Raw genomic sequence first — 14,323 nt, 5'->3', positions numbered from 1 at the left:
ACTATATAAGTCTGTATAGAAACAGTAAGAAGGCAGTATCTTACCCTTGGGGGGGTGTGAGGTGACCACTGGGCAATATGACTCTTTGAAGGATCTGGGACATTCGGCCAGATGTGTTTTTTAATTCTGAAAGGAAAAGAAGCAAGGCACATGTAGAACACATAACAATACAAAGACATTTAACTTTCTGCTAAAGTTAGATAAAAGTGGTATCTAACTGACGCCAAGTAAACAATGATAAACTTGTGTTTTCCCAAAGAAGACAGGAGGTCATGGAGCTGACTGACACCAGCTGAGAGCAGCGCATGCTCACATTGCAAATCCAATACTGGGGGTGGGGGGGGAGGCAGAAGCAGCAACGACAGGCATCCAGGACCGATGTGGGCTATATAAAACCCAATCTCAAAGTATCAGAAATTAAAAAAGAACACACACAGTTCAGGAAAACAGAAATGAGAGCCTAGAAGTAGATACAGACTATCAGGGACAAACGTTTATTTGAAAAGAAGCTATTTTCAACATCAACAGAACAGATTGGTGGGAGGCAGAAACTACACTCTGGTTTGTATCCTGTCCCCAAATTTACTCAGAATTGATTACAGATGTGAGAGCTAAAATTACTAAACTTCTAGAAGAAAACATATAACCTTGGGTTAGACAGATTTCTTAAAGAGGTTACAAAATGCAAGAAGCAGAGGAAAAGCCTGGGAAAGGAACTTCAAAATGAAAAACTTCTGCTTCCCCAAGGTCATAGTTAAGGAAACAAAATACAGAAACTGGGACAAAATTTGCAAAACATGTATTTAACAAAAACGTTTGTTTCCAAATAAAAAGAACATTTACAACTCAATGTCAACAAAAAAAAAAAAAGCAATTTAAAACTGGACAAACAGCTTTGATAGATAAACCATAAGGAGCATGTGACTCATCAATCGAGCCACTGGCAGTGGGGACAGAAATGAAAACCTGAGTCCTACACTCATGCTCACAGTCTCAGGGGAGCAGATCTGCCTCAGTCCCAAGTGCTAACGATGGTGGGACACTCAAGACGGCAGAGACACTGAGGGCCGGGACTGTCTCTTCTTTCCTTGTGAGGCTGGAAATGGAACCTCGAGCCTTGCACAGGCCATATGAATGCTCTAACACGGAGCTAAATGCCTGTTTCTCTAGTCACTCCTGATAAAACTACCATGATTATCGGAGCATTCATAACTGTTTTATAAAACAACAGGTAGAATTAGAACCTGTAAACTCATACACCACACTACAGATCATGATTCAGCAGTACAGAGGGGAAAAATTAACACAGGAAACGGCAGGAATGAGCTCCAAAACTGATAAATGTCAGAGGTCCGCAAGCCACCTGATTCCACGTATGTGAAATTCTAGATCAGACAAAGCTACACCCGAGAACAGGCTAGTCCATGTGAGGCAGAGGTTGAGAGAGGACAGACTTAAAACAAACAAGGGTCTTTGTAGGAGTGGGGATGAGTGTGGGGAGGTGGGCAAGCATTGTGCACAGCCAGAGCTCGGCTGTAAATATCGGTTAAACACTACCATGTAAAGTGCAACTTACAGGTCTCGTTTATTAAAGCAGAACAAGACTCCCAGCAGCGTTGTCAGGAGGAAAGCTAAGCACACAGGCACGACTATGGCTTCGATTTCTCCTTGAGCTAAAAGACCAAAGGGTATAATAAGAAATAAGTGTTAATTCAGAGAAAAAGAGGAAAAAACATTATCATCTTCGTTGCAGACCGCTTGATTTTTTGATTAAGTAGACAGTGTCCTGCGATGAACCCGGATGGCCTGGACTCACTGTGGAGCCCAACTAGGCTTTCCTGTCTGTCTTCCAAGCACCTGAGTTGCAGATTATTGACAAAGTATACATTCCTTTTGCCCACCCTGGTGGTTTTGAGGTAGCTTTTCTTCCTCTCTCTGTTCTCAGGCATTTGTACTTGCATTGCAAACCTCGGTGTATAATAACACAAAACGCACGCTGGCAGGGAGGAAACATACAGCTTACTGGTAGCAGTCATCAAATGATGATGCGTCTGCTGTAGGCCAAGAGTTTACGGCGATGCTCATGAGGCCGGAGGCGGCACAGGACGATTCACCTAGAAAGCGCGCAGAGCTGGGCACAGTGGTGCTTGTTTGTCTGCACGCAAGGATGCAGGAGGGGAAAGGAGGGTTGGGAATTTGAGGCCAGACTTAGCCTGGGCTATCTCACTAGAGTCACTGTCTTAAAAACAAATAAATAAAATATTTAAAGATACAAATAAATCTGAAATTCCTAAAGACCATAGAAATCTCTACAGGCTTTTAAAATGGAACTTTGAGTCACTAACTGAGAGAACTGTTAGGGGTATATGAAAATGCTTTCCTCGTGGTTGTTTCTGGGTAATTCCTCCAGCTCCTTCCACCTGCTTTTACCCCTGGTGCCAAGGTTGAACTGGGTCTGGAATGTGCTAAACTTGCATCCTATCATGGAGATAACTCCTTTTCGTTATTCTTTTATAGGAAAAATATGAGAGTAACTCTTAAGAAATACGCTGTTTACTTCATTTTAAATTTCTATCATGCACATCCCCTTATGAATAGCTCAACCCGTGAAGGCCAGTAGAAGTGGCTTGGGAATAAGCTATTGATGGGCTGTTAAGAGCCTCACAGACAGCCTCGCTTTAACTTGGGATCTTCTTCCCCAGGCCTGTCAGACACACCCCATCACACTCGCTCAAACGTTACTGCGTGAGTGCTCAGGCTCACTGACTTACCGGTGCAGCAGTCTCAGAACTGCTGCTAAGCCAAGCCCTGCATCTCTCACGGGCCTGGCCTAGGCCCTGTGCGTGCTGCTCTCTCAGATGCTGTCTATGTCCTATTTTCTGCATCATAACTGCAGCTTTGTCTCTACCAAAGCCTTCTTTAAAGGTAAAATGGCCTCTGCCGATGGCTTTAGACTCGGATTGTTTACTGATTCAATTAATGTATTTACTTTTGGTATTATTTCTTCACCTGAGCAAAAAGTCTTTGGGGCAAGACTCCCAGGCCATTTGAGGAAGCTACAACGGAAACTGCAGATAGACAACATCAACAAGAGAAAGAGATACTGCTAGATTATATTGAGGATGAGTTTGAACTAATTTACAATCTAGTATAAACGTGTCCTGTAGTGAACATGGCTTTTGCAACTAGGAAAATACTTCTAAAGTTTTACTGTTTTTCAGTGTTTATTCTAAGTATTAACTGCTACAGATTTATTAGCATGTCATCATGTGGGCTCTCATTCCAGAACCTACGTTGATTCTCCCTTGTAAGGAAGATCAGGATTTTATGCAATCGCATTCTTACATTATCTTTACATTTAACAATGAACATGGACATTACCATAGAACATAACCCTGGTGCCACCTGGGGAATTACAAATACAGTTTCAATTAAACAAACAAACAAAAAACCTACAATGATTCAAAGGAGAGTATACTACACGCTGTCAGAGAGGCACAGGACAGCCTCGTAAGGACGTAAACGGTGACTGTTCACTTAGAAAGACACGGTAAGGCAGAGCGAGTAATGACCTGAGGCCAGAGGCAGGCTTATTCCTAAGGGGAATGAGGCACAAGCAATCGCACTCTTCTCCATTATGTAAGGGGAAATACGAAGACATTCAGTGCAATTACACTGACATTTCTGGGTTCTGCAAATAGTTGGAGGGTTGTAACAGGAAAGAGGGGAAAGTTGAAGCCATGAAGAAGTTTAAATACCACATAAGGCATATAGCGAAGGGGCCGGTAACAGCTTTGCAGAATACAGATGTGGAGTACAACACCACAGGAGAACACAAGCAGGACTCTGAGAACCAGGGAGCCCAGCAAGCCAGCGCACTTTATGCTGAAGATTAGAGAGAAAGGTGAAGCTCAAATCCAGCAATGGATGGGACATCACTCCCTCTGCCTCGTCCTGTCTTCCTCAGTGAGTAGTCCCCATGTACATCCATTCACTGGGCAGCGTCCCCAGGGGTGGAAGGGCTGGAAACGGATTTCAACAGGAAAGAGAATGCGCCAGACTAGTTTCTCAAGCAACCTGTCTGTAAGAAGGGCCAACCGTAGGAGAGATGGAGAACTACACAATCCACTCTGAAGAAAGGAACCCACGAAGGGAGGCAGTAAGCTCTGAGATCGGCTGTGCAAGTGAACTCAGCTACCACAGTCAAGCAGGAGCCAAAAGGAGAGGAGTTCATATACGTCAGCAACCTATACCACATAAGCAAGTGTCCACATCCTAAAGTACACATCCCATCCTGTGACCTCCACACCCCGCCCCCGCCATGCTGAGGCCAACCACAGCTTTGAGGCTGTAACTGCTCTGCCTCTGAGCTGCCTCCGTCCCCAGTGCCCTTTAAAATACCATGTTAGCACAGTGAATCCATTTCTAGTCAAATTAAACTTCAAACATAAAGTTTCACGATTTCTTACCAAACTTTAGTGTTGTAAAAGTGAATTCCGGCCCATCCTTCCCACCTTCTTCTGTGTATGCTGCCATGTGGACCATGTACAGTGTATCGCTACTCAAAGAGGACAGTGTGTATTCTGTGTGAGAAGAATCCACACGCACAACTGGAAGGAGAAACAACAGCTCTTTTACCCAATGTTTTTGACTTCTCTGTCCAATATTTGGCACTGTGAAGTATTAAAAATACTTTTCCAACAAACATTTATAACTGAAATTAAAATTCTTCAAGGACAAAACAATATATATTTAAAGTTTAAAATCTTTGTAAAATCACATTGACTTACTCTGTATGTGTATGATTCTCTCTCTCTCTCTCTCTCTCTCTCTCTCTCTCTCTGTGTGTGTATGTGTGTGTGTGTGTGTGTGTGTGTGTGTGTGTGTGTGTGTGTATGAAGGTCAGAGGACAACTTTTGGGAATCAATTCACAACTTGCTCCCCACTCCCTCCACCCTGTGAGACCCAGGGATTGAACTGAGGTCACTAGGTTTGAGGACAGTGCCTTTACCTGCCGAGCCATGCTACTAGCCACAATACTACTAGTGATGGTTTGAATGTGCTTGGCCCAGAGAGTGGTGCTATTAGGAGCTGTGGCTCTGTTGGAGTAGGTGTGTTACTGTTGGTGTGGCTTTAAGACCCTCCTCACCCTAGTTGCCTGGAAGTCAATCTTCTCTTAGTGGCCTTCAGATAAAATGTAGAACTCTCAGCCTCTCCTGCACCATGTCTGCCTGGATGCTGCCATGCTCCCGTTTTGGTGATAATACACTGAACCTCTGAACCTGTAAGCCAGCCCCAACTAAATGTTGTCTTTATAAGAGTTGCCTTGGTCACGGTGTCTGTTCACAGCAGTAAAACCTTAACTAAGACACCTATAATACAATGTTTTAAAAAATAGTGTCATAAATATGAGACATCTGCAGATGTCTGCTAAGGATGCTCTACACTATCAAACACACTATGTGAGGAACACGTATTTAAAAACTTAAGAAAAAGCTTTAGTAACATTCTTAGTGGTTCTACAATTTTATTACCCATTTCTTTTCCAACACTGGTTCTATAAGATATGGAGTAGTTTCTAATGAATCCGTTCTGGACATCAACAGGAAGATGGTCCCACTCTAAGACAGCTTCATTTTTCCCCACTTTCTTTGTCCGAACAGTCGGTCCTTTAGAAGGAGCTGTAGGAGAGTAAACGGAGCTGTGAACTGAGAAGCTGAGTTTAGGAATGAACACTAGTCAGTAAAGGGTCCTTATGATGAAATTATCAAACATAATGAGGATGCTTTTTGTTTGTTTTGTTTCAAGACAGGGGAATGCTAAAGGCGTTTTTCAAAGCAGGTGAGGGTGGACCTACCTGCTTGTTTGAGGTACGCCTTCATGGACTCAGGGCTTCCAGGCCCACCGGGAAACACTGGGGTTACTGTGATCAGATAGCACTTGCTCTCCAGTAGGCTTCCTACAACAAGAATAGCACAGATAGCAATTTTCCCCCAAATGAGATTTTTACCTTATTATTACAGGACCACTTAGTTTTACTTCTAAAAATTGCAGTTTTATATATAAAATAATCTTTTGTATACCAAACATAAACTTTATATAGTAAAATGTTGGCTGTGTAATCCTACTGAAGCCAGTCTGGGCTACACTGTGAGTTCAAGGCTATGATGAGCTATCTGGGTAACAAAAACCACAAGGCTATTTTTAGGGTCAGTACAGTGAACCAGAATGTATGAAAAGTGTTTGTGTTGCAAATAGAAAAAGTGAATGCTTTTATGTTCAGGATTAGTAAAACACTTCAGATTATTCTGGGACCGCTTTGGTATTTGTGGAGGTTCGAAAGAAAATGGCCCCCACAGACCCATGAAGAGTGGCAATATTAGGAGGCGTGGCCTTACTGAAGTGGGTGTGGCCTTGTTGGAGGAAGTGTGTCACTGTGGGAGCAGATGTTGAGGTCTTATATGTTGGAGCCATGCTGAGTGTGGGACCCAGTCTCTTTCTGCTGCCTGCAGATCAAGATTTAGAACTTTCAGCTCCTCCAGCACCATGTCTACCTCCATGATGGTAATGGACTGAACTTCTGAACCTGCAAACCAGCCCCAATTAAATGTTTCCTTTCTAAGAGCTGCCTTGGTCATGGTGTCTCTCACAGCAGTAGGAGCCCTAAGCCAGGACTTTAGCTAATTTTGGGACCTGCCGAGATGCAACAGTGAGATCAAGGGCAGAGCGAGCGCTAGTGCACAGCTGTGCAGAGTCAAGGCTACCTCCTGCTCACTTTTAAAAGGAAAAATCTTAAATACAATACTTTATTTCTAATCCTTCCAAATTATCCAAGAAGTTTTATCAGACAACTGGAGTACGGTTTAGGAACTAGTTAAAGTGGCCTTTTATAAACTATGCATTGAACAAGGTGGTTCTTTATACCTTCACGTGCATGAACCTCCAGTTCCTTTGCTAACATTCACAAAATTACATGCACCTTTGTCTTCCTAACCAGAGAAGTTTTATCTTTTCTTGACATCTATGATTTAGAAAAAAGTAGGCCATTTGTAACTTCTGCTCTAATGATGCTTTCGGGGAGCTGAGCCTGACACCTTTGACTCTGAGAGCTGACCACATGCTCTTTAATCTCCTAGGCTGCCTGCTCCCCAGCCCCATGGTTTTTATCTGGCATGGCCAATAAAGGAGACATCTAAGTTCATTAAGGTGAGACAGCAACCTGGTGAGAGCCGCCCCTGCATAGGGCATGCCTCTGCCCCAGCCGAACCCTAACGGCTGCCCTTCTTATGAACTGAAGAGCATGCAGGGAGCAGCTTCGCTTTCTTTAATGCTATTATATGACTTTACAACCATGCAGGGTTTAGGTAGCAGCTAGACCACATTCACTCTCTGTTAGAACCTGGAATGCATAAGGAACCTGTGCTCGGCCGGGCTGCCTGAGTTAACTTGAGTTGAGCACACGTAACAAACAACTGGTAGTAAAGACTGGATTCTCTGTACAGTTCTGTAAGCGTCCTTAGGTTAATAAAGCAATCCAAGGGTTTTTATTTGTACTTTAGTTTCCTAGAAAAGTACTGGCCCTTCTCCCCATACGGAGAGCCTGTGGTTCAGAGGCTGAGTTGAAGTGTAATTTGCTAAGTCACACACCTAGTCACAGGTGAGGCTGCGAGTCTTCAGTGGCTCACCGTGCCCAGACAACAGAAGACAAGGACAAGAAGCATGGAAAAGACACCGTCTCCTGGGGTCAGACGCACATCATCTACTTAACGCTTAGGTGGGTACCTCTTAAGTGGGTCCGATTCACAGTGCCATCTTCTTGCTGCCAGTCTGGGATGCAGGGTGAGTTCTCTGACAACACACACCACTCTAGTATGTATTTGTTCACAGGTTTAGATGGCGGTGTCCATTCTACCCAGAGCAGGTTATCTTTTGGAAATGCTTTAAGATCCACTACGGGGTGAGAAGCTTCAAAAAAAAAAAAAGAATTTAATGCGGATAAAAATCAGTCAACATTGATAAATCTGAGATTTCAGTATTTTACAGTCATGCCCAAAGGTTTTGTGTATTTAATTTTATAACTATGTCTTTGCCCTTACCAGCTAGAGATAAATAATGTAGCTATGTCACATGCAAAGAAAATTCCTAGAACCTTGAAATAGTATTTCAAAAAACAAATAATTATCAGGAAGCACGTAAACGAATGAGTATGCTCGCTCCGGAGTTCAAATAACTGCACAGGGTGGGGTACCTCAAAGCATTGATAGAGAAGCCCTTGCAAGCATGGCTGTCGCTGACGGCAGAAAGCAGCCTGTTTACCGTGCTTCCAGGGCTGTGCACCCTGAACCCTGGCATCCAGGAGCACGGCCCCGCCTTGCCAATACGCACCTTTGAAGTGGGAGCCGGGGATGGTGAGGACGGTTGCAGGGGACTTGCCGACCACATTTCTTGCTGCTAGAGACGCTACATAGCGGTTATTGGTGAGGTTTACTATCAACTCTGTGCCGTTAACTGTGTAAGTTTGCGAAACTGACTTGGACTGTGTAAGAACCACTTCATAATCCAAGATCTTCCCATTGGCTTCAGAAAGGGGCAATGTCTGTAATAAAAAGTTTACCAAAAACTATTTATGAATCTTGAATAATCACCTTTCAGGTCTACAAATTCTGCCAATGTCAAACCTGTACATATTTAATTGGAGGAAAGGGCAAACTCATTTTTTAAAAAAGATGTATTTTGATGTGTATTATTAATGCTTTGCCTACACGTCTGTTAGTGTGCTGTGTCAATGCCTGGAGATCAGAAGAAGGGGCTGGATGCCTGGAACTGGAGCTACAGACAGTGCGGGCTGCCACGCGGGGCTAACCCAACCTGGATCCTCGGGAAGAGCAGCCGGGGCTCAGGACAGCTGAGCCACCTCCCCAGCCTGAGATCATTCTGAAGTTAGTACTCACTGAGAGACTCAGAGCAAACAAATAAATAATCTAGGAGAATAAAACCATCAAGGAAGCAGGCCTGCAGGGTGGTCTAGCCTCTGTCTCTGCAGCTGAGAGGTTGGTCTATCATCTGTGCTCCAGCATCTTTCTCTGTCTCCACCTCACGGCGTGACGCCGCCACCTTACAGTGTAGCATGCTGGTGGACAGGCCTGGCCTCACTGCCCACACTCTGCTCTCTCTAAGCCTCTCAGTTCCCTGAACGTGCAGAGACGTTCCATGGTCTTGTTCTTACAGAGGTTACCCTTCTATGAACTGTGCTAAGTCCACACTGTGGATCAGCTGCGTTTATAAACTCGGTTGGCTTCTTCAGTAGCTGGATAAGGCTTTGTGTTTTTACTCAGTAACATTATTAAATGTCTGGAGGGAATGAAGATGAGTAGAATAAAATGTAAGTGTTAAAAAGTTAAAGCACCATTTAAGTACATTTATATGAGACAAGAGTGTAAGTCTTTTATCTTTTCCCTTACCTTCCATATGAGCCGTGCAGACCTATACTCCTGTGGATGGTTTGCATTTACCTTATACCAGAAACTTGGCGCTTTGGATGGTCCTAAAGAAAACAGAAACTTTATAAAATAAGATGCTTTTTATCTTAACCATATAGTAAAGTTCTGAAGTAATTCTTTCTGTTCTCAACGGTCCTGTCCTTCAGTCACACGGCATTTCTCTTTCCAGCAGCAGCCCACAGCAGGACGACGGACTTGGGTCTGTCCTTAGTCAGAGTGGCAGCTGAGAATTTAAATCACCATCTCATAAACACACATACATACACATATATACATACACACACGCACGCACGCACGCACACGCAAACACACACACACATCAATAAAACAAAACATAGGGTGTTGCTATGTTATGGAGAGCAGGACAGAACTTCTAGGCTCAAAGGAGGCTCTCGCCTTGGCCTTCTCAGCAGTAGGGACTATCGGCCTGTGCCATGGTGCGTGACTACAGATAACAACTGAGTCCGTTAGAGATGCGAGTATTTCCTACAAGGAGACAAGGAAGCAGCCCTGTTTGTTTTTTGCATTTGCTGCTGCTGCTCCAGTACCTCACTGCATTCCCAAACCACACCTCACCTCGCACAGCAACCTTCCTGTTTGTCCTGATTGTTTCTTCAGGGTCAACAAACCTACAGCTCACACTTACGCAGATCTTTCCTCATTCTATTGACTAGTGTATCTTCAACTATATTTAATAGTAGTGCTTTCTTTAAAAACAGAAATGGAGAGGCTGGAGAGATGTCTCAGTGGTTAAGAGCATTGACTGCTCTTCCAGAGATCCTGAGTTCAAATCCCAGCAACCACATGGTGGCTCACAACCATCTGCCCTCTTCAGGTGTCTGAAGACAGTTAAAGTGTACTCACATAAATAAAATAGATAAATCTTAAAAAAAGAAAAGAAAAGAACGTAAATGGGATCCCGTGATTGATCAGGCTGAAGTTGGGATATTCTAATCTCAATTTCTTAAATAACTGTTATTCCAAGAAGGTGCCATAAGTTTGAACAATCAGCTAATAGTATTGATTTTTTTTAAAAAAGTGAGGTGTGTGTGTGTGTTTGTGTATGTATGTGTGTGTGTGTGTGTGTTTGTGTGTGAGTGAGTGTGTGTGTCTGTGTGTGTCTGTGTGTATGTGTGTGTGTCTGTGTTTATATGTGTGTCTGTGTCTGTGTGTGTGTCTGTGTGTATGTGTTGGTGTGTCTGTGTGTGTATGTGTGTGTGAATGTGTGTGTATGCATTCGTGTACTATAGTAGACAAGAAAGAATAAAGTCTTAAAATTAAAAGTAAGGTTTTTCTTCCAACAGTGATTAAAAAAACGAAACTGAATTATTGTATTACTTTTTGCTAAAGATGAAATCGGAAACAACTATGCTGGTGTATGTCTGGTCTCCAGCCGTTTGGGAACAATATAAAAAGACAGTTCTGAGCACTAGGACCCAGTCACACACTAATGCGGCAGCCCCTCCAATCTGTAGGGCGTGTGCTCTAAGAGCCCTGTGGACAGCAGGACTCTGAAGAGCAATGAGCGTTTTATGCATTGCTTTCCTGTAGACATTGCTCACGCTAAGGTTTAACTTGTAAATGAGGTACAGTAACAAACTAACAACTATGGATGGTATTAAATACTGGATAATAAAAATATATCAAAGATACTTAAAATTTATAGATCGTTTATTTCTAAAAATTTTCATCTACTAACTTTAGACTGAGTAACTACACACAAGGACGGCAGGACTGAAGCTAAGGAGTGAACACTGACTACATCACGACATTCTTCTAGGAGGTAAGCAAGCATGGGCCTCATCGCCTTAGCACTGGACATGTGGAGGTAGAACAGGACCAACTGTGGCTACATCCTGTGTTTGAGCGGGGGAGGGGTAGTACAGGAGAGCCCATTTCAAAGGACAAAACTAAATTCCTGTAAGTTCTGAGTTCCAGAGCTCTGTTAAGAATACCTGCAAATACTACATATACTAAAACAAACAGCATTTGAATGAAACTCACACAGCAATGTGCTGGTTGTGAGAAAGACAGAACACAGGGGGAGAGTAAGAAGACAGGCTGGCAGGGAAGACGTCTGAAAAGCTGTGGTGCCGGACACTGGGATCTCACACACTCTACTACTGTGGTGCTGCGCTCAAGCGGAACAAAACACACAGAAGTACACAGGAAGTGAGCCAGCCACACCTCTTTACACGAGCAGCACCTAGAAGCTTCACACTGCAGGCTAAAGAAATGCTTCATCTAATGGCTTTTAAGATGCTCTAGAGAGCGCTAAGTGCACACCTAACCACATCTGGCCTGCGCTCCGAGGTGTTTCATGAACTTGTACAAATGGACCCATAAGCCTCTAAAAACCCACTTGAAGAATTCCCAATCAACAACGGGGCATGGTGACTCATGTATAACCCTGACGCTTGGTCTGCTGAGACAGGAGAACTGCTGAGGGTCTAAGGCCAGCCTGTGTTACAAAGCACAAATTCCCCCTCCTTCCCCTCCCCCACGAAAACAAAGTATCCCTAGATGAGCCAAAGGGGCGTAGTTATTGGACCGAGCATTCTCAAACTGGCCACAGTAAGACTGCTGTTTGCACAGTGCTCACGAGTGAGAATATAGAGGGAGGGATATTGCTGCCTTTGATATTTTTAGTTCACAGTGACTCAACCTCTCACAAGACGGTTGAGTGCATGAGGTTTGCAAAGCTAAAGCTGCTGCCATGAGATTACGGTAGGAAAGGTCACAAAAGGGACCACAGCGGTGGCTCCACAGGAGATCAGAACTGCTAGCAGCTTTGTGAAGGGTCTAACCTGTTCAGATAGATTTAAGTGCATGAGTGTTTTACCTGCATATATGTCTATGCACTGTATGCATGCAGTACCCATGGAGGCCAGAAGAGGGTGTCAGACCCCCTGAAATGGAATCCACTCCAGGCCTCGGAAGAGCAAGAGTCTCCAGACCTAGAGAGACCCTTCTTTAGACTGCACACAGTTTTCAGCTTTTATATTCCTCAGTGTATGTGTGACTAAAATAATATAATCAGTGATGAAAAAAATGACTTACAGCAAACCAACCTAAATCCTAAACCGGTCCCTTTCCACGGGCTTATCAATCCTGGTAAAAAAAAACACCCTGAAACACATTTTTGACAGTTTTAGTTTTCAGACAGGGTCTCACTCCGTAGCCCTGGGTAGGCTGGAGCTCAGACTCAGAGCTCTCCTGGCCTCTGCCTTCCCAGTGCTGGGACTGAAGGCTTGCACCGCCACAGCCAGCTCTGACAGTGACATTGACGAGTTAGGATACGACTCTCTAGTTAGGGCCATCTTGGGACCACCTTCCTAGAACAAAGCTAATCAAGTGGTTCATTAATGACATTTAAAGTACCCTGTCACAGTAATATAATATAACCTAATTAGCTATTAAATACACATATACTATCAATAATACACATTAAGTTTTCTGTGATTTCCTTAAAAATGAAATAATAAAACGGTACAGCTCGACTAAAATAACCACGCATACAGCAGTGAGGGCTGTGTCTTTACAGCATCCTCCCTCACTGTGTTCACTTACTGTCTTCATATGTGGTCCCGCTCGCCTCCTCACTCCAGTCACTCCAGTAGCCCTTCCCATTCTCCTTAATGGACCGAATCCTAAACACATATTCTGTAAAAGGCTTGAGATCCTGAACAGTGAACGAAGTCCGGGGAGACACTGTATCTTCAAGAGGGACCTGAGAATAAAACGACACCATCAACACCTCCGATAGAGAAAGTGAGTACAGTCTCAGAAATCCATGGAGGTAAGAATCTGACAGTCCGTAACGTAGGCTCCACCCCCTACTCTGTCCTTCACTGTGAGACCTCAGGATTCTCAGCGTGAAGAGGTGACCTGTGCTTGTAGCATCAGGAGGACGAACTACTGACGACAGCAAGTAGCAAGTTCTAACAGACTACACTGCCTGAGGTTGAGAGCCCGTCTCAGAGAGCCAGCCAATTCCACAGCTAACCCAAACATTTAAACAGACAGACACACGAACAACAACAAAACACTTCAAGATGGCTTAGAGAAAAGATACAAGCAAGGATAAATGTTGAACCTTGAATGCTTAGTGTGCTAGGAACTGGACTGTCCCAGCTTATGGCTATGTCCCAAGGGAAAAGAGCCTGAAAAGACTCCAAGAGGGCAGCGCTGGGAGGGCACAGTCTTACGGCACAGGAGAAAATAAATGTGTTGGTCTCAATTCTATTCCTCTCTTTCCCACCAGCCCTTCTGTCCAGTGGCTCATGGGAAGCGAGATGGAATGGGAGTCCACAGTGAAATCAGAAGGCCGGCACACCGTGACAATAGTGTGCAGAAGGAAGGGGTATACATTTATCTGGGAACAAGAAGTTATCCAACCCCCCAAGTAAATAAAAGCGAGGAAGCGGCGCCATGGCTCAGAAGTGAAGGTGCCTACTACTAAGCCTGACGTGAGTTGGACTCCTGGCCCCCAGGGAAGAGCAAGCTGCCTTCTAAGTTGTGTGACTGCACACATGCTGGGACGTGGAAAGCAAAGCAGAAGCTAGCGTAGCAGATGAACTTGTCCTTTAACTGGGAGTGGGGAGGAGACCAAATCCACACAAACAACTACTTCTTTACATCACTCTGACATTTCAGTTCTGATACAAAAGTAGATGTCAGATTTGGTGGAATTCTTCTGTACTATTGGGTTAAGACTCTATGATATTAAATATACTTTGAAGAACTTTACATACACATCCTCTCTGTACAGTCTGAGTCATGAACCCAATTTTGTTTTGCTTTCTGTGACTGCACTGTGAGCC

General features: G+C 44.0%; 1 protein-coding gene across 6 annotated transcripts in view; it reads right to left on the bottom strand.

The window, feature by feature from the left end:
- The window catches only part of Il6st (interleukin 6 cytokine family signal transducer), a 40,630-nt gene that overhangs the window by 6,233 nt on the left and 20,074 nt on the right, over positions 1 to 14,323 (bottom strand). For 5 of the 6 annotated variants that reach the window (XM_006231928.5, XM_063281320.1, XM_008760736.4 and 2 more), the window contains 9 exons: positions 13,071 to 13,230; positions 9,462 to 9,544; positions 8,386 to 8,596; positions 7,783 to 7,965; positions 5,858 to 5,959; positions 5,535 to 5,681; positions 4,470 to 4,610; positions 1,577 to 1,673; positions 45 to 126 (listed from right to left, as the gene is read on the bottom strand). In XM_006231928.5, coding sequence (XP_006231990.1) covers positions 45 to 126; positions 1,577 to 1,673; positions 4,470 to 4,610; positions 5,535 to 5,681; positions 5,858 to 5,959; positions 7,783 to 7,965; positions 8,386 to 8,596; positions 9,462 to 9,544; positions 13,071 to 13,230 — 1,206 coding nt within the window. Of the gene's footprint in view, positions 1 to 44; positions 127 to 1,576; positions 1,674 to 4,469; positions 4,611 to 5,534; positions 5,682 to 5,857; positions 5,960 to 7,782; positions 7,966 to 8,385; positions 8,597 to 9,461; positions 9,545 to 13,070; positions 13,231 to 14,323 lie in introns of those variants that run through there. The other variant, XM_039101767.2, reaches the window with a different exon arrangement.

The sequence above is a fragment of the Rattus norvegicus genome, chromosome 2 (assembly GCF_036323735.1).
Source record: "Rattus norvegicus strain BN/NHsdMcwi chromosome 2, GRCr8, whole genome shotgun sequence".
NCBI lineage: Eukaryota > Metazoa > Chordata > Mammalia > Rodentia > Muridae > Rattus > Rattus norvegicus.
The sequence above is the reverse complement of the archived record's forward strand: the minus strand, read 5'-3'. Positions and strand labels throughout refer to the sequence as shown.